The sequence below is a fragment of the Vanellus vanellus genome (assembly GCF_965231255.1).
Source record: "Vanellus vanellus genome assembly, chromosome: 12".
NCBI classification, from domain to species: Eukaryota; Metazoa; Chordata; class Aves; order Charadriiformes; family Charadriidae; genus Vanellus; species Vanellus vanellus.
In genome coordinates, this window is record NC_138917.1 from 22,604,620 (window position 1) to 22,628,249 (window position 23,630).

The window sequence follows — 23,630 nt, forward strand, 5'->3', positions numbered from 1 at the left end:
GGTGGCACAGCCTCTCTAATTCGGACCGACGAGCTAACCAGAGCATCTGGAGTGAACAAGGTGAGCCCCCATCGGGGGACATCCCCCACGGCTCTTAGTGGCCCTCTGTTCTCCTTGGGGAGTGGGCAGTGAGGCGGGAATAGCACCCCACAACACCCACTGCACCTCCCCTCCCTCTTGTAGGGCAAAACCTGGCAGGATCTGCGGGAGGCTAAGGGGGAATCAGAGGAGCCCTTGCAGCCCCTCTGTGACACAGCCTGGGGTCACAATGGGACATTCCATGCCAGGATGGAGCTGGAGATGCTGGAGATGCTTGGGTGAAGTCAAAGAAGGAGGTGGAGATTGTGAAGGAGATGTTTCCTTCTCACCCTCCTGCTACAGGAGTTAACCCAGAGGGAGGGGGGGACAAAGATGGAAAACCTGAGGCCAGATGAGTTTCCAACGCTCAAGAATCTCACCTCTGATGGTGAGGCTTGCAGGAGTTAGTTCCTGGACATTGTAGACAATTTTAGCTGTGAAAGTAGCTGTGGAAACACAGGGGCTTTTGGGGAGGGCTGGACAGGGCTGGTGGGTGCAACAGGAGCCCTGTCTCTTCTTCCCTTCCTGGTTCAGGATCAGTCTGGCAGCCAGGACTCCTAGGTCCTCTTCCTGAGGACCTTCCTCTGCCCCTGCCCTGCTGCCCGCTCCCCAGGTCAAAGCCCCTGGCACCAAGGGTGGCCACTTGCCTTGCAGAGGGGATTGCCTGCCCGGAGCTCCCAGCCACGGTGGCCGTGCGGAGTTGATGAGCACAGAGAGGGTGGACAGCGGTCCCTGCAGGGGAGATACATGGGGGTCTGCTGAACCTCCCGGCCCTCTGTGGGCACCACACCATCCTCTCACTGGTGTGGACATCTATTCCCAATTTCCTACATCTCCTGTCATGTGGAGCACCTTACATGTTCTTAATTGGCGTGGCAATACGTTCAATCGCACTCATCAGCTCCCTGGGTAAGAGTGTGCTGAAGGGTTGTGAACTTGCTGATTTGGATCGTGACACACCTTTCACTTGCTTTCCAGAGATCCTTATGATTTGGGATAGCGTGTCTGAACGCATTAGACAGCACTTGGCACAGGATAGGGTGAGTCTCGCATCATCTTCTTCCTTTCGTGAAACCCTGAGGACTTGCCCTGTCCGGACAACACTGTGCCATCGAGTGCCATCGCTTCTCCACTCTGGAAGTGGAAACGGTCACCCAGGGGGACACTGCTGTCAACAAACATGGCACAGATCAACTTCTCTGGCACCTGCAATAAAAATGAAAGTCCAGATGAAGTAGAAGAAAGTGTTAAACACTTTCTGGGCCTTCTCTTAGCTCCACTGCCAGAATGGGAAGACCATAACCTGGCACCTCTTTAAGGGTTCATCCCTGTTGGAAACACCTCCCGTTATAGCTAGGGGAGGTATGTCGACTCTGCTGCCACTTTTCCCAATCGCTTTCTCAGGCAGAGCAGAGGAGAAAGAGCAAAAAAGACCTGGAGTATGTGTTTTTTCTCCAAAGCTTCCTCAGTGTCCCACCTTGGCCTTTGTAGGCTCGGGGTGGGCAAGGCACGAGGCAGCATCTCCGTGCTCTGACAAGTCATTGGATACTTACAATTGTTCCTTGTTTTTACCCCCACTGTTCTCAGGGTGTCCAACTGTTAGGAATCGGGACATTCTATGTTCTTAAAGACAACACATGCACCATGAACAGTGAGGTTTCGATTTTTCGGAGACCCGTGTTTCATATGTCCAAGGTGGTTGCAGATGAATGCAACCTCAGCTACGCTGAAGAAGATGTTCCTGGTAAGAAGACGAATTAAAACCTTTGCCTGCCCTTGCACCACCCTTGAGGCACATGCTAACCGCTGTTAAGGTGTGACTGAATGCCTAAATACGTCCTGAGAACAACCTCTGCTTGTTCAAACAGAACAGGCCATCAAGGAGCAATTTCTTAGAAAGACCTTTTGAGTGTCCTTTTTTGATGACAAGCATTCAGCTAGAGGATCTCTTCTTTAATTGCTTTCCCATTTGGTTCCATGCCATTCACGGTTACGCAGTATTAGGACTGCTGCTTTTAGACTGTAATTTATTGGAGCTGCTTTTCCTAATGAGACCGAGACAAAGCTCATCTTTATCGCGCTGCACATCTACTTGTAAGGGCAGAGGCCAGAGTTCCTGCTGACTCTTACAAGCTCCTTCTGGAGCAAAGTGGGTAAGAGTCATGTGTAGATAGACCAGAACCAAAGATGGGGATGAGAGTTTGTGGAAGGACTCGTGGATGGCCAAATATGCCATGAATTCTGGTCAGTGCAGGTGCAGCGTGACATGAATGACACTATGGGGCAGAAAGAGCTTGGGCCTGTGTTTGGAGGGGTTCTTCTCTATCACATAACCCCACCTTCCATGTGGTTGAAACATCAAGTGGGTGCATGGGTACGAGGGGCAGGGAGACAGAAGTATGCTGCTGTGGGGTCCTTGCATTTTGCTCCTCCATTGCTTCTCCATGAGTCTGGCAGAGACTTAGCTGGAGCTCACTGGGTGTGGGCACGCTTGTGGGCAAGAACCATGGACTTCATTGTGGGATCTGCACACGCCTCCCTTCCCACACAGTGTTCACCCCCCAGGCACTCTTAGAAGACACTAGCATGGGATTCAACAGACTGTGCTGGAGCAATGTCCTGCCTGAAGCTGCTGACACCTTCTTGGAGCCTAGGCTGTCCTGCCACAGAGGTGACTGTTCCCCTTTTTCTGTTCTCTAGCGGATGTAACAGTCGTCCCTCTGAGGTGCGAGGATCTCTCCGCCTGTGCCCAACTACCTTTTACAACGGTGCAATGTTGTGTATACGAGACCGTGACATCATTCTTTCGGGCCACCTCTAAAAGACAGGACACAGACTTTATCTTCAAAGCCATCGGCATTCTTTCCATACGAAGCAGGGAAGTCACTATGAGATTTTTTGATGACTTTCTCCTCACTGTGGTTGGCTCTGAAAAGCTGCTGGAAGCCCTTCTCAGTGTAAGTTAATCCCTTCCCTGTGCCACAACTCATCCTTCTGGACACCTGTCAAAGGATGACTGAACTGATTTCTGGTGGCCTTTCTGGACCTTCACGGCCACTGGGGAGGTCATGGTCTACAGCAGGGCTAACTCTGTAGTGTCCTGCTCTCCTATGCAGCGGTCCAGCTGGTGTAGGAGAGTCCAGGAAGAGTCACCTAGAGTTAGATCAAGGCTCTTCCTAGTCCAGCATCCCACCGTCTGTCCTAGAAATGATAATGGTGAGGCTTTGATGTGTTCAAAAGTAGATACTGACTAGAGAAAGAGTCCAACACATGGGGACATGCCAACTGCACATCCCATTCTACTTCACCCCTCATAGAAAGCCAAGGTTTCATTTTCCTGCGTGTTGACAGCCATGGGTTGACCTTGCTGCTTTTGAATCAACTTCATGGACCACATTTGGGATGCTGGGGCAGCAGGTGCAGCAGCTTCAGTTCCCCATATTCCTGTTGTGCACCTGAAAGACTGCAGCTTGCGTGGGGCGACACGTGCCAATGTTATTGCTCCTTGTCAACTCTGAGCCGTGCAGTTTCTGCCTGAAAAGCTGAGGAGGCATATTAGCCAAAAAAACCCTTTGTTATAGGACATCCAAGCGGCCATGTCTTCTCTGAACAGAAGAAAGACTTTATAAACAAGGTATAAATGTCCCTGGAGTGCTCTCACATATCTCTGTCTCTGTTTTAGACCCCAGAGAGGAGACATCTGGTGGTATCAGGCAGAGAAAGTCCTGATTTTCGTGTGGGTCCTGGAGGTGTCTTTGTATTGCCACGGTACGTTCATTTCTTGTTGGTTGAGGAACACAGGCAATATTTTCCATAAGTTTTCCCCTGATTCATCTCTTTCTTTTGGGTGCAATTTCAAAATGGAAAGATCCCAGAATTTCCTGCACATGGAGTATACAGGAAAAGCGTCCCTGAGTGGGTACCAGATTCATACAAGTCCTAAATTTGTGACATAGCCTCGCCTTTGGTGAGACTTGAGGGCCCCAAGTGCCCCTAAATGCCTGTTTCCTGAGTCCCTGGGGGACAGGAGGAGTGATTTCCCCTCCTGTGCTTGAGTAGGGTTCTTCAGAGCTCTGACCTGAGCTGGGACTGCCCAGTAGTGGCCTTAATGGCCATGCGGATCACGGTTATGCATTACAGATGTCCTGACATGAGCCTGAGAGGGTCTGCAAGGGAGCTGCAGGGCAGAGTAAGACTTTCACACCAACCTTGGCCAGTTGGGTAGAGTAGCCTGTTCTCCATGTCTGTGAATAGGAAGAGGAGATGAGAGATGGTTTTCAGTGAGAGAGTCAAATTTTTCAGACTTAGGATTAGGAAGACCTGGAGCAGACTGATGGGACCTCTTGTGTGCTCCCAAGCCATGGAGGTCTTGACTGTGTCACTCTGTTTCCTAACAGGGTTCTCAAGGACGTTGCATGTTCTGCTTTAGAAAGCAGCAGCCTTGAGAGACCTTCTCAAGTCTCTTCATGAATGCATTGTTAATGGAAGATGCAAAGGGAATGTGGTGGCCCTTTTTCTCATCTGGCATCTTCTCATTTCCAGGTTTGATTTTATGCTTCCCCCTGAGAAAGAAGTCCTGGAATGTCCCTCTGTAGAACCTCTGAAGGCCACCGAAGGCAGGGAGGTAGAGGAGGAAGAAAAGGAAAAGGAGGAAGAAGAGGGTGATAAGCAAATTGAGACTGATGGTAATGTCACATACGACTTGTGAGAAAGAGTGTTTGTGTGGTGGGGGATGCTTGAGTGTGGGCGTTCCTTTAGACCTCAGCAGTAGGTCGCTGAAGATTAGGACAAACTGTGGTGCCCTGGGAGTGAAGGCTGTGTCTCTTGTGCCTCACAGAAGAAGACCTCATGGCAACACACTTTCCCCCAGGGCTCTGTACCCTGGTACGTATTGCAAGCTGCTCCTTCATTTTAGGAAGCTTTGCCTTGAGCTGCCAAGGGTGGAGGGATCTACCTCCCCTGCAGATCCTATGCACCTGAATGTGAGGAGAAACATTGTCTGGAGATGACTTTTAACAGGCTGCTAAGCTGTGCCAAAGACCTCCTAGAGAGGGAGACCTCTTTGAGATGATGGCATCCAGGGAACTGGGTGGTTTTATCAGATGCTGGAGCTGATCCGCCTGTCATTCTTGTTAAATAGGTCCAAAGATGCTTTCTGAAGAGTCTTGTATAGTTCCAGAGAGTCGTCCTACTGAACGTCTCCGTTCTCAAGAAAGATGGTCCCTGTCTCCGTCCACACTATCTGGCCCCAAGAAAGGAAAAGGGCGGAAAGGCAAAGGAAGAAGGTCACCCGGCAGGTGAGCCTCATGGAGAAATGGATGAGGGTGACCCTGTGGTCCTGGGTTTCTTGAATGAGTTGTTCCCTTTGTATGCAGTGTTGGCATTGTCTCTGAAGGATTGTTTAGATTTGTCATGGTGACTGGTGTTTGTGTGAAGAATTACTCCAGAAACAGAGGAAATTTTTCTCCTTCTTTTTTGAAGTCTATGAACCTCCTCTCATTTCAGTGTAAAAGATGCTGTTTTTAAAAAAAATAAGAAAGTCAAAACACCTGATCAGATGAGGGGGAATGGCTTCAAACTGGAAGAGGGGAGATTTAGATGAGATATTAGGAAAAAAATTTTCACAATGAGGGTGGTGAGCCCCTGGCGCAGGGTGCCCCCAGAAGCTGTGGCTGCCCCATCCCTGGAGGTGTTCAAGGCCAGGTTGGACGGGGCTTGGAGCAACCTGGGCTGGGGGGAGGTGTCCCGGCCCAGGGCAGGGGGGTGGGACTGGATGGTCTTTAAGGTCCCTTCCAACCCAAACCATTCTGTGATTCTATGATTCTAACATCTTCCCCTAGCAAGACAGAGCAGTGTCTGTGTTCACTGTTTCCTACCTTGGATTCAGTCAACAGGAAGACTCTGATTTAATTCCAGATCTGGTGGTCAGGGGCCAGAGGAGTGTCAGAGAGAGCTAATCGCCAGCATTGTTTCTCTCCCTCAAACACTTCCTCCTTCTCCTGCACTGTCCTGTGTCCCCAAAACACAGCCGTTAGTGTGTGACCACCACAGTGCCGTTTGCAGGAGGAGGGTCATGATCCCTCCAGACTCTGGTTATTGCAAAAGTCACTGTTGTTCTCTTTGTTCCCTCAAGACAGGGACCACATACGGGTGATACAGCTCATGTGAGTGCTACAATTCAAGGTTTTCTTCCTCCACTGTTGACATGAAACCAAGTAGCCAAATACACTTAAATCTCCAGCAGAACTGCAGTTTGCTGCAGAGGCTGGCACTGAGCTACTCATGAGCACAAGGTGGAGGGCATCCTCATCCCGTACTCACACCAGCTCACTCTCTTGGGTATTTTCAGCTTTCTGCCAAGAATTCAGGAGAACTTGGTGGTGGAAAAGGACAGCAAGCACAAGCAAACTCTCCGTGTCAGACCTCAAACCGCACTTCCCATTTTGAGAAACGAGAAGAGGACCTCCCCGTCGTACCAGGAAACCAGTCCACAGGTCACAGTCTGGATCAGATCTGGCAGGGGCTGAAATGGGATGTGGGGGGTGGTGGCAGGGGACGCTGGACACGGTCATTGAGGGCTCTTGGTGCCCTCAGGGCCTTCAACTCCTCCAACCAAGCCATCTTTCTGGTTCGGTGATGTGCTCTGACCTGCTGGAGTATTTCATCTCATGGTTCCAGCTCTGAAAAATGGGCATTCCTTCCTCTCATTTACGTCCTCACAAGTGATATCAGCATGAGAGTGTGGGGCCAGCAGGGAACTGATGTCCCCCTTCTTCCAGAGGGCTGTGCTGGAGTCATTCTCCCGGTTCCTCTGCTACAGCTGCAGGTCCCTGCCCGGGGCAGTTTGTCTCATGGGGGTTTCTGAGGGTGGAGCAGACCATGCTGGATGGCTCCACGGACCCTGTAGCTGCTGGCATCTCCACTGCTGAATGTTCAGAGCACCTGAGGGAGGTGAGAAGCCTCCTAGCAACCATCCTCTTGTACCAATACAGGCTGAGTGGTCCCATGAAACACTGACAGAGATTTGGCCCCACTCACCACTGCCACCGACTGGGAAAGAGGAAAGGACCTTCCTGCAAAGAGCCATGGTGAAGAGGAAGCCGGAGAGTCCACAGGGCCTACCCAAACTGAACATCTCCACCAACCTCAGCCTGGGAAACTTGAGCAGCAGCAGCTGTCCGAGGCATGAAGAACTCCAACTCCTGAGCTCTGGGGCTGGGTACAGCATCCTCCCCTTCCCCGTGACCTGGCTTAGACCCTGATGCCAGGCAACGCCATGCTGCCTCCAAGTTGAAGGCTGGGGGAGGTAGGAGGGTCTCAGCCAGAAGGTGAGAGAGACTTTTGCCTTGCAGTCAGCTTTCCGTGCGAGCGAACTACACCCTGCAGCTCTTGGAGACTTACCACATGCGTCGGGAAGAGTGGAGCAGGAGAGTAGAGCTGAATCGGCAGAGCAGTTACGAAGAGAATCGGTTATTCTGGTAAATCTCTCCAGCTATGGATGGTGTCTCCCCATCCCCTGCAGCGCCCTTCCCTCCACAACCAGGAGCACCCAGGGAAAGAGGGTCTCTCGCTGGCACCTCTTATGGGAGCGCAGCAGCAGGCTTGGGAGGTTGGCACCCGGGATGAGGTACCCCACCATCCAAGGGCCAGCTGTTGGGCACTCCAGTAGGACTTTTAGGTGGGACCCAAAAGTTGTGGGGTTCCAAAGAGATAAGGATTCCTCCGGTGCTTTCTAACTAGATACTGAGATGCTTTGCCCTGTGGGTTGATGCCCATTTGGTCCAAAGTCTCATCCATTGCCCAACCTATCCCCTGGCTCACTGCCTGCACGTGGGACCTTGTCGTTGCCTCGAACACAAGGACCTATGTCCCATCATAGAAAGTATGGGAATGCCAGAGGAAGCAGATCCCATAATATCCAGCCTGAACTAAGCCTGTACCATTTCTGCGCCCTCGTCCCTGGGCGATAAAACCAAACTCTTCCTCCTTAACGCCGCAGCATTGGGAAGCAGATGACTCTCCAGGATCCAAGGGAAAGGTATCTGGATTTCTGGCAGAACAGACGACACGTGAATATGTCTGTAAACATGGTCCTGAGCCCTCCCAGGCATGGAAGCCCCCCCCGTCTCTGTCTCTTCTACACTCCTATTAAATCCGGTCTCCATCTGTCTTTTGGGTGGCTGCGTTCCGAGCTCGTGTGTGGACCCAAGATGGGCTCCTGGCACTATGTATACTTCCATGGGGCTCATGGTGGCACTGGGAGCTCCAGGCTGAGCAGAGATGCCCATGGGAGCTCTGGGACTCACCACGGGGTTGATGGAGTGGGGTGAGGGACCCGATGGGCACATGGGGGCCCTGGGGTCCATGCAGAGCTTGGGGACACCAGGGATCACCCACAGCGTACCCTGTGGTGCATGGAGGGATGGGGTGGAGGAGGCAGTGGGGTGGTACCCGGGGGGCTGTGGGCTGCCCAGGACGTGGAGCAGGGAGATCTCACCCCCACCAAGCCCTTCCCTCTCCACCAGCACTGAGCCCAACCTGCGCCAGGGCCAGAAACACCAAAAGCAGATGTGGAGTCACCAAAGCACCCTTTCGGAGTCATAAAATTGGTGGGGGCGGACATGGAGAGGATTCTTTCATCCATAATGAATACAGAGGTTGTGTTTTAATATATGGATGAAGAACACAGGACCCTCAACTGTGCCCTCCACCTTGGCAGAGGGTGGTTCAAAGGCACACGGGACCATTCTGATGTCCCTGTCTGGGCACCTGGGGTGTTTGGAGAGCCTGTGAGCATCAGCAGAGGAGATAAAGGCAGGGAGAGATGGCTCTGGGAGACCAAACTCACCAGATCTGAGGCCATTTTTGTGTGCCCAATGGGGGAGAAAGCCCCCATGGGGGTGTGAAAGAAGAGGGGGTCAGACTGGTGTTGGATCCATCTCTGTTGGCCAGTTTCCACTCTGGGCCACCTTGTAACACCTGCTCACGCCTCTGTGGTGCAGACCTAGTCAAAAAGAAGCTAAAAGGATAGAAAATTAAGTTTTCTCCCCAAACCAGGCAGGAAGAAAAAGCCTAAAGGAGGAAAAATTAAGCAACACTGACCAACACCCCACAGCAACTGGGCTACCAGAGGGCAAACACGGGATGGAGGAGGATTAAAAGTGTCACAGAAGCAGCTGGAGGGGTGGTTTAGGGTGAAAACCAAGGGCTGAAAGGCAGAGCTCAGTGTCAGCACAAACGCCGGAGACATGAGCCTGGGGGACAAGAACCCACACCGAGGAGCACCCAGGCGGGAGGTTCAGCCCAACTGTGCCACCTGCCCGGGGCTTCCCTGAGCGACGCTGCCAGGGAAGGATTTCTCTGCAGGGACCACGTGTGACCGAGGTGGCAGTGGGACCCCGGGGATGTTGGATGAGAGGCCCTGGGAACACGCCAGGTTACCCGGACCTCTCTGCCCACAGCATCACTCAGTTCCCCATGGAGATCCATGTGCCAATTGTTGTATTTCAAACAGGATTGCCACAAACGTGTCGTATCACACACTTACTATGCCATAAAATTGCTTAATTATGTACCTCTTATATAACTCAGACTTAGCTAAAACTATTATAACTCTAAATTCGCCGCATTATAGCATGATGCCCCCGCTTGCGTGATGCCTCCGTGGCACGATATCCCCCCAACAGCGCCGTCCTTCGCAGCAGCCTCGGTCCCTGGATGCTGTCCCTGCATTGCCAGCGTTTTGCACAATTTAGGGCCCCTTTCCAGGTTGTTGAAGCTCCGAGCAGCAGCAGCCGAGTCCATTCGTAGCCGCCTTAATAAAACAGCGTGGTTTTGTTTCGCCAGGCCGTGCCGGCTGCCCCGTTCCAGAGGTGGGGATGGTGCAGGAACTCTCCTCCCCGCGGTCCCGGCGTGTGGCAGGACATCTTCTGCTGTGATCGTATAGTGGTCAGTACTCTGCGTTGTGGCCGCAGCAACCTCGGTTCGAATCCGAGTCACAGCAAGGCTTTTTTGCCAGTCGCCTGGCGCACGGAAAAGCCCGGCTGAAGATGGGAGGGGGGCATCTGCAAGGGAGCTGGTTCGCAAAGATGCTGTGCCGTAGGAGGGAGCCATGAGCTCTGCGGTGCTCTGTGCCCCTAAGAGCGACTGGGCTCGCGCCTACAATGATTTTCCCTCCTGCAAGTCACTGCGCGGGGTCCCTGCGGTGGGGCTGCAGTGACACTTCTGGGAAACCACTCCAGATTCTCTGTTTTCCAGGCAAAGCTTGAGAATTTTGAAGAAATCACCCAGCTTCCCACCTCTCCCTCACCCTCCCTCCCGGTTTTGCAAAAAGAGGACCAGAAGACACCGTGGCCGCCCAACAGAGTGAGAAGAGGTGGGAGGCAGCAGCTTGCTGCCCCAGGCTCAGCTCCGGAGAGCCAAGAGAGCTCCCTCCTGCCCTCCGGGGTGGGAAGGACTTGCCAGAGTGACCACCTGAAGAAGAAGGAAGGTCAAGCTGCCGAAGACCTGCTGCTGGCGCTCCCGGCTCCTGGGGAACAGGATTTTGGCTGCAGCACCTCCAGGGATGCTGTTACAGCAGAGGCAAAACCCATCCAGCGCTGAGGGATGACAATGACACACTGCAGGTCTGGGAACCGGAGGTCTCATGGGCACCAAGAAACAGGTGGAGATCTTTGGGGTCCACCAGGAGGTGCTTCAGCTTGAGGAAGCCTTTTAAACTGTTGCCTTTACTCTTTGGGAGCCATGAGACCACGGAGACACCCTGTCTGTTTGGTCTTGGTGCCCTCTCCTGACAGCTGTGCAGAACTCAGTCTGGACGGCAGCTTTCAAAAATGAAATTGCCATGAGCGGCATAGTGTATCGCAGAGGTCACATTCGGGGCTCGGCTGGTGAAGAAGACGCTACCCAAGGAGTGGGTCTCGATTTATTCACCACCACGGGGATAACTGAAAGCAGCAGAAGGCTTCCAGCGCCCCGGCAGATTGGCTCAGGGGGCCGCAGGGCTTGTGTGCGGGAAAGGGAGAGGGAGGCATTTTCATTGCATAAAATAAAATAAATTACTTCTCTTTCATACCTTATCCATAGCAAGAAACAGAGAGCAAAAATTCGTTGCGCGTTTCCCTTTAGGATTTGCAGCGCGCTACTTGCACAGCTTCACACTGCTCCGATCTTCATTTACTCTTTCACTGAAAACGCGTATTTCTTTACTCCGAGAAAACTCAGAAAGCATTTTCCCTTCTAAAGATAATACAGAAGAAAGAGAAGAAAAACAGCTACAGAAGTTGTCCTTCAGCAACGGCAGTAACTCTCTGTCCTGGTTTGAGGTAGAACAGAACCAATTTTCTTTTCAGTAATTTTACTTTCCAGTTAAGTCTTTTCTAAGAAGAACACTCCTACACAGCTCAGAAGCAGAAACACAAGGAAATACATAATTTCTCCATCCCTCTTGTTTTCATGCCCCTGAAAGTCATTTTGGGGTATAAGGCCATTAAGCTTATCTGGAGAATAATGCACTGTGCCTGAGTAACTGATGTATGTTCGGGTTGAAAAAATATCAAAATCTCAAAGGGGATATTTTTCATCCAAAATGACTCAATTTTCTGCTAAAAGAAAGGTAACCTGAAGTGTAGATACAGCTACACAGTACAATTCAGGGCTTGGCTGAAGCAACGTGGTGGCCCCATGGGTCCCCGCAGCCTCTGCTCTCGCATGAACCATCTTCCTTTAAACCAACACGGGGCTCTGCTTTGGTTGGAGTGGGTTTGGGATGACAGGCAACAGACTCACAGCCTGGCTGAGGTCAGAGGCACCTCTGAAGGTCATCTGGTCCAACCCTCTGCTCAAGCGGGGCCACCCAGAGACCAGACCGCTTCTGAATACCTCCACTGATGGAGACTCCGCAACCTCCCTGGGCAACCTGTGCCAGTGCTCAGTCACCTTCACAGTAAAACAGCGTCTGCTGACGTTCGAGTGCAGCGCTGAGAAGAGCCTGGCTTCCCTCCCAGGAGAGATGCTCCAGCCACTTCATCATCATCATGTAGAAAAAAAAAGGCAAGTGCCAGCCAGGAACCCAACCTCTGAGGGACCTGCTGGAAGGCGGTTGTTGTAGGCACTTGAACACCTTTGCAGTGAGGAAGGCAGCAGGGGGAGACAGTCCCTTGCTTCTGACATTCCTATCTCAGCTGTCCCAGAGAGGGACTTGTCCTAGAGAAAGTGCCCAACCTGCCTTCGGGCTCCTAAAGGATAAATCCATCGCCTGAACAGGGGCTTGAACCCTGGACCCTCAGATTAAAAGTCTGATGCTCTCCCAGCTGAGCTATCCAGGCTCATGTTTAGGGGCTTGGGGGATGTTCAGCATGTCCACTAAGGACCCCACTTCACTGTCTCACCAGAGGGACAATAAGGGGGTTCACTTTCACCTCTTCCACCCCCACACTGTCCCAACAAGGACACCACACCTGAGGGCATTCTCCCAGGAGGAGGACCACCACCAGGACCTCCACCCTGCCCTGGCACCTCTCCTGGGGGGAGGATGGGGTCACCGAGGTGGGGGGTGATGCACAAACAACAGGTCTGTCCCCCAGGGATGGCCAAAAGCCCGAGTGAGGAGGAGGAGGAGGAGTACAGCCCCATCAGCCTGGGAAAATCATAATCCAGCAGCAGAACATCATATCCCAGCAGCGGTGGGCTGTGGACCAGCCTTTCCGGAGCCCAGTGATGGCTCCTCGGCCGGCTCAGCCACGCTGCCTGCACACCCTGGGCTCAGCACCGGCTCCTGCCCACGGGCCGGACTGGCCGCCCAGCGGGGCACCGAGCCCGGCGTGGCAATGTGCCCCGGGAAGGTGCCGGTGCCGCTGGGATGCGCCAGCGGGGAGAGTGAGCAGGGGCTGTGGGGGCGGCCGCCAACCCCCCACTGTCCCCCACCGCTCCCCGCGGGGGAACACGGCCGGAGGAGAGGGGCGGCTGTGGCCGTGTCGTGGTCAGTGCTCTGCGCGAGATCTGAGCGCTTGACCCACGCTGCCCAACAGGGTTATTTCATACCATGAACGGCACATTCACTGTAAATTAGGAAGTTTGCTGAGGAGTTCTCTCTCTCCCGTGATGACTGCCACCCTGAGAGCTCCTCGCCCCCGTGCCGGAGCCCTCAGCCCTTCCCTTCCTCCCGCAGCCGCAGCGCTCGCAGGGCCCCACATGGGCTGTCACTGCGGGGAGCGCACGGCTTCTACGGGTGATCCTTGCAAATTTTATATTGGCATCAGCATCAAGATTGGTTCTTTATTATTATTAATGTTGATTATTCAATATTACTCTATTAAATCTGTTCATATTTCAACCCTCAGATTTCCTTGTTTCACCCCGATTCCCCTACCCAGGTGGGGAGGGGTCATGGGGTGAGAGAATAATTCTCTAAACACCAATTAATTGTTATGGGTTCCTCAAACCATAACCCCGTGCCCTAGGAGGGGGCGACAAGCTCAGGGGTGGGGGGCCTCCCCAAGGCCACCCTTCCTTCTCCCGTGCCTTTCCTCCTCGTTCTGCTCCACGGGGAACCCACCCCACCAGCCCCACATAGACAAAACCCAACTCGCTCTTCCCTGGGAGGAAGACGACATCTTCCCTTCAACAATATGACTTTTCTGAAGTCAACCCACTCTGCTGGACCTCTTTATTCCTTTCCTGGCCAAGCTGGAAGGAAAGCCTCCTTGGAAAGGCTGCCTGCCGTCCTCCCTTCCTCGCAGAGCAAGAGGAGATGGGAGGCAGCAGCTCCAGAGAAGATGCTGGGTAGGAAGGATTTGCACCCAGAGGATTAAAAGGCGAGCCTGAAGTCCCCCCGCAGCATCCCCCTGCTCCGCACTGCCGTGCACTGGCCCATTGCCCCACTGGGAAGGCTGGAGCACACTGGGAAGGCTGGAGCAAGCCCATGAGCAGTTGGGTTCCTCTCCACCACCACTCACCTCTCACACGCTTGCCTCTGGCCACTCCAACAGCCCTTCCTGCTGACTTTCTGCTAGCGCATTATAAAAATTAAAAAAAACAAACATCCTGATTTCCCCCATCCTGCAGCCCCTCCCCAGGCACATGGCCCTCAAGGCAGACCGGAGCGGCGAGAACATATCCTCTTACCTGCGGCTCCGACCCCGTGCAGGCAGCACCGCTGGGCTCAGCGTACCAGGCTGCAAGCCAAGAGCAGTGATTTTAAGGAGAAAAGTTAAATTATGCCAGAAGAAGCCCTGGGGTAAGTAGACACCCCCCAAGCGAGGGGCTGCCCAGCGAGGGGCTGCAGGGCAGAGAGCCTGGCGAAGGCAGAGGACGGGGCAGGACTCGGGGCGAGCAGAGATTTCTCATCGCTGCTTTCTCGCCCCAGGGGTGTCCCCAGATTTCTCTCCACCGAGGGGAACGTGATGGAGGTGCGTCCCCAGATCCTCCCCTGCGCCCCGCGCGCTCAGCTGGTGCCACCGAGCTCAGCCCAAGGGTGATGCTGACCCCTGAGATGGGATGGGGAGCCCCCACACCCCGGATCCGACCTCCTCGTCTGCACGGTCCGTTTGTCCAGCCCTCGCTTGCGGGGCTGGTGAGGCTTTCCTTGGGCAGAGCAAGGCTTGGGGACACCAGGAGACTGGCTGTGCCAGGGGGATGGAGTCTCCCGAGGACATAGGTGAGGGTTGCGTGGGCACCTAGAGTCCATTCCTGCATCCTCACATGGCTTCGTAACACCCTCCTTCCAAGAAGCAGCATGGATACCCCTCCAGAGCAGGCACCGCGGCTGTGCATCACGAAAACCACTGAAAAAAGCCCACCTGAAGATGTCACCCTCTTCTTCCCCCCCCTGGGGCTGGACTGTGCCCCAGGGTCCCTGGGGACCTGCCAGCAGCTCCCTATTAGTGCCCCAGGGGGGGCTGAGCACGGACGGGTGGCCGGAGGGGGACCCGGGGAGGGATCAGCTCCCCTCTCCTGGGGAAGGGGCACTGGGGAGAGTCGCCCTGCACCCTGGTCCCTTCCACCCCGTGCCTCTCCAGGCGCTGCTGGCCCGGGTCACCCTGCCTTCCCCTGGGTGGCTCCCCGTCCCCGAGGGTCCCCGGTGCAGGCAGGGCTACCTGGACCCCTGCCCCGTGCAGGTTGGGGGCTGTGGGGGCTCCCCCCAGATGAGGCTGGTGCCAAAGGGACACCTATGGGGACATGGAGCCCACGGTGGCCGGGAGCTGCAAGGTCCTCTGGTGCCTGTCAGGGGGATGCTGCATCCCCTTGGGGACGAGCACCTGCTGGTGGGGGGGGGGGATGCTGCATTGGGGCAGGGGGACACAGGGCAGGGGCAGTGCCCGGGGTGGCACTGGGGGGGTCGTGCTGCTGCCACGTGGCACAAGGAGCTGCCCACATGTGTCCTTGCCCGTCCCAGCCCCGATGCCTTCTCCCAGAGGTTTGGGGTCCGCCTGGCCGCCTCAGCAGCACCAATGCCCCCCCACCCCATGCCAAGGGCAGGAGGAAGGGAGAGATGCTGCGGCCACCCCGGCGGGGAGCGGGCAGGCTGCTGGCACCCCCCCGGGCAGCCCCGCGGGGTTACCCCGGGGAAGCGGGGTGTGGGGGGAAGTGTGCGGCATCCACAACCCCAGCGCACAGCGGAGGGACTCCAGTGCACCGGGGAAGCTGCTGGAACGCCGTGCCCGCTCCGCCGGTACCCCCAGGCAGGGCTCTCGAGGCGCGGAGAGCCCCTGGGCACCGCTGGGCTGCCTTGGCATGGCCGCACGGCCAGTCCTTCGGCCCTCCCCGTCCCTCCTCCCCATCACGGCCAGCCCCTTGCAGCTCTCCCCTCCCCTGCGGCCCGGGTGCCTCTTGGCTGGACCTGCGTCAAAAATATAAAAGGCTGTTTTGCTTGGAGACGTCCGGAGGATCCCGGCCGAGTTTGCCATGGGGAGCAGCGGTGGTGGCGGCGGCGGCGGGGTGGCGTTGCTGACGCTGTCGCTGCTCCTGCAGCCCACGTCCCAGTTCTGGCTCTTCAACGTCCTCTTTCCACCCACCACCACCCCAGAAGCTCCCCCGACCAACAGCACGCCGCCCGTGGTACTCGGTAAGGTCATGGGCACCACGCCGGGTACGGGTGGGCAACCGACGGAGCCGGTGGTGAGGTTGGGGTGACACGCTGCTGGCAGCTCGGTGGCTTTTGGCTCCAGTGGCCCTTTGCAGTCTGGAGCTTGAGCCACCAAAGGGGGGGGGTGACACACGGCTCCCAGGTCTCCTCCCATCCGCTGGGTTGGGGATGCAGGGCTGGCCATGCCCGGCCACAGCTGTCTGGAGCTGGGGGGGGGGGGGGGGGGAGGGAGGAAAATGGGCACCCCAGAAAGCAAATGGGGCTCCAAAATCCCACAGCTGGACTAGAGGATGTTTGTTTTAGGGCTTGCTCGGTTCTGGGGGAAGGGGGAATCTGGCAGAGGGACGGGGGCTGCAGCACGTCCTCATCTGCCGCTTCCCACAGCTGCTGCTGCCGGTGCAGTGGGCCAGCATCTGCCACCCCTTGGTCCCCCAAAGGCCACCCCATCCCATGTCTTCTGCCGCTCCCTGGCGACGGTTAAGTCACCCTCTGCAGCTGCAGAAGGGTGTCCATCTGGCATCCCACCCTGCCTGGGGGATGGCGTGGAGGAGGGCGAGGCGGCAGGCAGAGGTGCTCCAGGAGATTGAAAGGAGAGGTTTGGGCATCACCTCGGGGAGGTGGGAGCAGCAGCCACCAGCTGGTACCTCCATCCTGCACGGCTCTGCCTTCCCTTGCTCCTGTGCCACCGCTGGGGACTCCAGCTAGGGTTTTGCCATGAAACCTCTGCTGAGCACGGTGGGGTTCCTCCTCCTTTTTCTTGAATCACACTGAGTTTCCCCTTTAAAAAGAGAAGAGAAAAAGCAGAACATCCCTGCTGCAGTGCCGAGGGCTGACCCAACAAAATCCCTTCCCGGAAGGATCAGAGAGCAGAGGATGGTATCCAGAGCTTCGGTGCCCTGGGGCAGGTCCTGCTTGGCCGTGCTGGTGACTTGGGTGGCCGTCACCAGTTGCTTCTTCTCAGGACAACCCATGATGGTCGGAGCATCTCCCTGTGCCCCCGGTACCAGCCTCAGCCCCTGTCCTGTCCCCAGCTGGGTCCGGCTGCCTCATGCGGGCTCAGCATCCACACGTAACCCATCCCCCTGGGCCGGGTGTCCCGGAAACCCCCAGTGCCCTTGGGACCGCTGATAACCCCTCTGCCCCAACAGGAACTCCCTTAATAATTACCTAATGTCCTCTGGAAGGGGAGGCAGAGCTCAGGGCTGCGTGCCGGGGGCTGGGTGCTGGCTGTACACCCTGAGGAGTCATCAGAACCACCTGTGGTCCCGTTCTTCTCGCTGCCCGGGGAGGTCCTCTCTGCCCGCTCCCTGCCTGGGCGCTCCTACAGCCGCGTCCACTGGATGGCCTGATCCCCAACTTGGTGCTTTAGAGGCAGGATTAGACCCTCCCTGTATCCCTGGGGAGATGCCACAGAGGTGAGGGAGCTGTGAAGCAGGTTGAGGGAGGCAACTGCTACATCTCCTTCACCCCTCCGATGGGACGAGGCTTTGGGAGGCTGCAGCCGTGCCCCTGGCTGTGACGCGGGAACTGGGGGCCATGGTGGGTGGGATGGGGGTAGAGCATCTCCAGGCCAGGCTGCCCTCGCACCCTGTGATGGGGACAGTGCTGTGGCTCCCCCAAACACCTGTGCCCATGGACCCTGGGGTGCAGGGACACCTGAGGCTGGTGAAGACCAGGGGAAATAGGGCACATCCCTCTCAGGTCAAAGATGCTCCTTGCCTGCATCCTTCAGCCCCCGCGCCAGGCAGCATGGCTCCCACCCCGCAGTGCTTGTGGGGTCCCACAGCCACCACACAGCCTGTCTCCAGGTCCCAAAGCAGCACAGGGCAGGCATCTATAGGGACTTTAGGCCACCAAGCAGCTCGTGGTGTCGTTGGGCAAATCAGCTCGCATGGGATATGCAACAAGCCACGTGGCAACCAGTGCCTGCAGCAGCATTGAAGGTCCACGCCATCCCCAGCCATGTGTCTCCAGCCAGTCTTCAGACACACTGAGGGCATGGGATTCATCACCCAGTGATCCCATCCCACCAGCCTCTGTCCCCTGCAGTCCTTTCACCTCTTGTCTTCGCCCTCGGGGTCAGCGCTGGCAGCAGGAGCTGGTTCTTGGCTCCGGCACACTGGCTGGGAACACTCTCCATTGTGTCTACCCCTGGCACAGGCACATATATGGGGGTGGCACCGGGATGGGTGTCCCATCCCTACCAGGAACCACAGTGAAGCTTCTATAGGCAGCCCAAACCCCCCGGTGATGGTCGCCCTCCATCAAGGGAGCCCAGGTCACGCATGGCAGAGTTTGAACTTACTTAAAACCACGCTGTGTTTACCGTAGGGGCTATTTACGCTGAATTCCCGCAGGGTACGGTCCCGCTTGGTGCCGAACCAGTTCAGAGACCTTGTTCAGCCTGCGCGGAGGGTTTAAAGTTCAGGAAAACAGCGTGTGGGCCTCGGGAGCCAGCACCGGGATGACTTTCACCTCCCCGGGGACTCCGTGCTTCCCCAAGCTGTCCTGCTACCCCAGGACAAAGTGCCGGGGGGGTGCGGTAGGGTCGGACAGCCCCGAGCAGCACTGACCCCTTCCCCCAGGCTGCAGCGAGGAAAGGCGGATGGAAAGCCGGGCAGGCGTGGGGAATAATCCGGGATGCTTCGTGCTGGTGGGGACTGGCAGGTTTGGGCCGAGGGTGGCAGGTTTGGGCCAAGGGTGGCAGGTTTGGGCCAAGGGTGGCAGGTTTGGGCCAAGGGTGATAGGTTTGGGCCAAGGGTGACAGGTTTGGGCCGAGGGTGACAGGTTTGGGCCCAGGGTGGCAGGTTTGGGCCAAGGGTGACAGGTTTGGGCCAAGGGTGGCAGCTCTGGGCCGAGGGTGGCAGCTCTGGGGGGTCACCCCATGGGAAATGCAGCTCGAGGGGTCCCCGAGGATGCGTATTTAGTGCCGTTTCCATCCCGGCTCTGAGCATCCTCGCTCCAGTGCGGAGCAGGCTGTTCTCCAGGGATGCTGCTCCAGCAGGTCCCCAAGCGTCCCCCAGTTGGGCAGCCCCAGGAAAGCCCTGCTTGGGGGGCTGGGAGAAGCACTGGGCCGGTGGGACGGGGTCTGTAACTGGCTCTGCTCTCCCTCTGCGGTGCCGCCAGTGCCCGGGTGTCTTGGGAACCAGCTGGAAGCAAAGCTGGACAAGCCGGACGTGGTGAACTGGATGTGCTACCGCAAAACGGAGGACTATTTCACCATCTGGCTCAACCTCAACACCTTCCTGCCAGTGGGAGTTGACTGCTGGATCGATAACACCAGGTACCGCTCACCCCTGCCTCGGAAGCTCCCCGGGGAAATGACCTACCAGGGACTTCCCTCTGCTCTCCTCCCCCCCGGCCACAACCTAGCCCACGTGGAGAACCACGGGACTGTTTGGGAACACAGCTGGCTGGCTCCTGCTCCGAGCGCCCGTCCCCTTCCCATGTCCCCACCATGTGCTTGTGCCCAGTCGGACCGTCCTCAGCACCCACTGGAGATGCTGCCACCCTGCCCGGGGCCCGCAGGGTGAGGGGGACGCCACAGCCCGCTCCGTCAGGGCCTCCTGCCCCGAGACGCTGGGCAATCGGCGTGGACACCAGCTTGGCACCAGTCCACCTCCCCAATCACACAAGGCTTGGAAACAGCCGCCCGGGTCCAAGCTGCCACCCGAGTCACCTCCACCCCATCCCTTGGGAATATAGTTCTCCTGCTACTTTTTGTCCCGTCCCCACAGGGTGGTGTACAACCGAACCTCTCGGAAAATGTCCAATGCCCCGGGGGTGCACATCCGCGTGCCTGGCTTCGGCAAGACCTATTCCGTGGAATACCTGGATCAGAGCAAGCTGGCAGGTGAGAGGAGGAGAGGTGCAGGGTTTCCGGGGATCCCATGGGCTCCCTGCAAGTGGAGAGGGGTCTCTGTTTCTCCAGAGGGGACCCATTCTTCAGAGAGCCCAGGTGACCTGGGAGTGAAGGACATGGGCCTGAAGGACACGGTCCTTTCAAGAGTCAGCAGAGACCACCCCATCCTCAACCCCAGCATAAGGGATGCATGAAGATGCTACCTCTGGCTGGAGCCACCAAGCTGCAAGACCCACTAGGGAACATTTTGTCCATGACCAGGACCAGGATGGATAAAGGTTGACAGGAGAAGACAACAGACCTAATTCCCACCTATTCTCTCTGCTCGTAGGTTACATGCACACCCTGGTGCAGAACCTAGTGAACAACGGCTACGTGAGGGACCAGACTGTTCGGGCAGCACCCTATGACTGGAGGGTCGGGCCTCGTAAGTTTGGGGTTTGTGGCCAGGCCACCCATGGAGGGAGGGAAGCAGGATGACTCTCACGGGCTGGGTGAGCTGGCTGGTGTGGAGGAACCCCTGGACAGGGAGGGCTGCCCATGACGGTGGGTGCTCGGCCATTCGTGGTGCTCTCATGGGATTGCATGGTGGCACTTGTGGCCCCTGTGCCTACACCGCTCTCTACCCAGGGTTCCTAGGGTCAGCCTTGGAGCCCTGTGGCCATGACTGAGGTGGCCAAGAGTTGATGCCCCTCTTGTCCACAGAGGAGCAGCCCACGTATTTCCAGAACCTGAAGGCACTGATCGAGGAGATGCACGATGAGTACCAGCGACGCGTCTTCCTCATCGCGCACAGCATGGGCAACCTGAACGTCCTCTACTTCTTGCTACAGCAGACACAAGCCTGGAAGGATCAGTACATTGGGGGTTTCATCTCTCTAGGTGCCCCCTGGGGAGGGTCCGTCAAGCCCCTGCGTATCCTGGCGTCTGGTGGGTGACTCCTTGTGTGCAGCCACCTCTTTGCTTTCTTTCCCTCCTGCAGAAATGGAAGGGGGGTGGTGGGTAGGGAAAGGCCACGGTGGTGGAAGAGGTGAGGGACAGGTGGCTGAGGGGTCCGTGGAGGCAGCGCTTATGCTGTGGTGCTGATACTGCTGCATCCCGCTGCATCCCACTGCATCCCGCGGTGCAGAAAGGACCGCAGATGTTCCTGCCACAGCCCTGTAGCAAGAGGGTAGCCCAGGGCATGCCATGGAGCTTCCTCTGGTTTCTGTGATTGGGGCTGGTGGCTTTGTGTGTCTGGAAAACCTCTGTCAGAAGGGTCCACCTGCAGCCTGGCCATCCCCCTTCCTCCGCACCAGCTCTCGACAGACAGCCTGCACCATGCCCCAAGGTCAATTCCTGGACTAGAGGTGCTCCTGGAAAGCCGAAACACCCATCTTGAGGAAGAAAAGGGCTCAGCCAAAAATCTTGGGGCCAGAGAAGGAGTTTTGGGGCATTCTCACCCCTTTCTCACCACCTGCCCAGATACCTGCACCACCTCCATCCATGCAGGTTGCTGGACCTTCACTCCAAACGGTGCAGCCCTTCTGCAGCACAGGACATGGAGGCCACCTGAGGGACGCTCACGCCCCCCTGCACCACTTTCTTGGATCTCCCCACATCTCCAAGCCCATCCCCCATAAGCTTTGCCATCTTCAGGCTTTAGTCTCCCTTCACCCAGTTCCTCTTTAGTCTCTTTGCAGCCCAGAAAGCCACAATCACTTGCCTAATGCTGACAGCCCAGAATACCAACAAGTCACAAGCTGAGCCTCCAAAAATGCATGGAATTAAAATCATGTGCTTGAAGATTTTGACATCTGGCCCCTTGCATCACCCTTAAGTCATCTCCTCATGTTTTTCTCTGTTGCCACGAGGGCCAGAGACGTTTTTAAGGTAATCTGAGGTCATTGCATGGTCTTAGGCCTCCAGACACACCAAAAGTGCTGAGGCTTGTAGCATGCATGCAGGTTGGCCACCCGTTATCAGCACCCTCATCAGGCTCAGCTCATTCCTGTCCCTGCAGGCAGGCGTGGAGGTGCTGGGGTTGCAGGGAAAGTCCAAGGCTTGGTTGGTCAGGGCCGTCACACATCCAGATTTGTCTACACTCAGCCCTTCCTAGCAGTTAGAGATGTTATGCCAGAGAGAATTTTGGAAGGTTGCTCTGGATATCTGCAGCCAGAAGGGTGAGGAGAGGACGTGTATACGGTCATGGGCAGGGCAGGGGTAAGCAGGGGAAGATCTGAGGTGGACCCATACTCCAGAGACAGCTGTGAGTCACTGATGGATGGGCTGATCCCAGCACAGCCACCCAAGGGGCACCATGTGCGAGGGTACGTTTCGGTGCTGTTTCTGATGATCTCCTGTATGTCCTGCAGGTGACAACCATGGCATCCCGCTCATGTCCAACATCAAGCTGCGTGAAGAGCAGCGCATGACCACCACCAGCCCTTGGATGTTCCCGACGAGGCTGGCCTGGCCTGAGACCCACGTTTTCATCTCCACGCCCTCCTACAATTACACCTACCGGGACTACAAACGCTTTTTCACCGACGTCAACTTGGAGGATGGCTGGTACATGTGGGAGGATATGAAGGACTTGCTGAAGGGCTTACCTCCTCCTGGGGTGGACATTTATTGCCTCTATGGCACAGGCTACCCCACCGTGGAGACTTACATATATGACGAGCATTTCCCTTACGAGGACCCTGTGGACATGATTTATGGTGACGGGGACGACTCCGTCAACACGCGCAGTCTGGAGTTGTGCAAGCGGTGGCGCGACCAGCAAAAGCAGAAGGTGCACGTCCAGGAGCTGCCAGGCGTCGACCACCTCAACATGGTCTTCAGCAACCTGACGCTCAGTTCCATCAACGAAATCTTGCTGGGGAGCCCACAGGAGCAGGGGGAGCCAGGGCAGATGAGGTCCAGCCCAGAGGCAGGGAAGAGGGGGAAGATCCTACCTGGAAAGAAGGTCCTTAAGGAGCCGAAAAAGAACTGAAAGGAATGAGGGCCAGCTTCCCTCCATGCTGGTAGCCACCACGAGCTGCCATGCAGGGGAGCAAAGGACTCGGAGCTGAGTTTTGGAAGGAAAAGGAGCAAGACCAGCTGAGGTGGATGGGCTGGCACCCACTTCCACGCTGATTGGTTTTTCTTTCGGGAATGGCGATTAATTATACTTCAGAGGCTTGTCACTTCCCACTAGCGGGTGGATAATTAACCGCACTGCCAGCTCATTAACATCACACTTGCGAATTACGGCGTACGCACAAGCCCTCGTCGCTAGCAAGCCACCAGGTTTAGGCACTTCAAGAGGCTGTGGAGCCTGCGGTGCCGCAGCCTCTGCTCGCTTGGGACGGAGTAACGAGTGCGGGCTCTGACTTACCGGGGGCGGCACGGGGGGTGGCACGGGGGGTGGCACGGCAGGTATGGCTTGCAAGAGCACCTCTGCCAGCCGCCAGCGTGCAGGCGGTGAGCTAGGCTCCTCGGGCAAGACCGACTCAAAATCAGCAGATTTACGAAATAATAAACCCACTTTGCTTCCGAGCGCTGAGCCTGCCTGGTCCTTGCGCGCCGGGTTGGTAAAGCCAACCCCAACCCAAAACGGAGGCGGCAGCCAGCAGACAGGGC

General features: G+C 56.4%; 1 protein-coding gene across 1 annotated transcript; it reads left to right on the forward strand.

The window, feature by feature from the left end:
• Window positions 1–411: 411 nt before the first annotated feature.
• Window positions 412–23,513, forward strand: LCAT (lecithin-cholesterol acyltransferase; the record flags this gene model as incomplete). The annotated part of the gene is made up of 11 exons (XM_082489648.1): window positions 412–466; window positions 1,682–1,822; window positions 2,779–3,035; window positions 3,761–3,846; window positions 4,621–4,763; window positions 15,953–16,141; window positions 19,289–19,445; window positions 19,900–20,015; window positions 20,356–20,451; window positions 20,730–20,954; window positions 22,379–23,513. 11 exons carry the CDS (start codon window positions 412–414, stop codon window positions 22,999–23,001), a joined length of 2,088 nt encoding a protein of 695 aa, XP_082345774.1. The 3' UTR covers window positions 23,002–23,513.
• Between the last annotated feature and the right edge of the window lie 117 nt (window positions 23,514–23,630).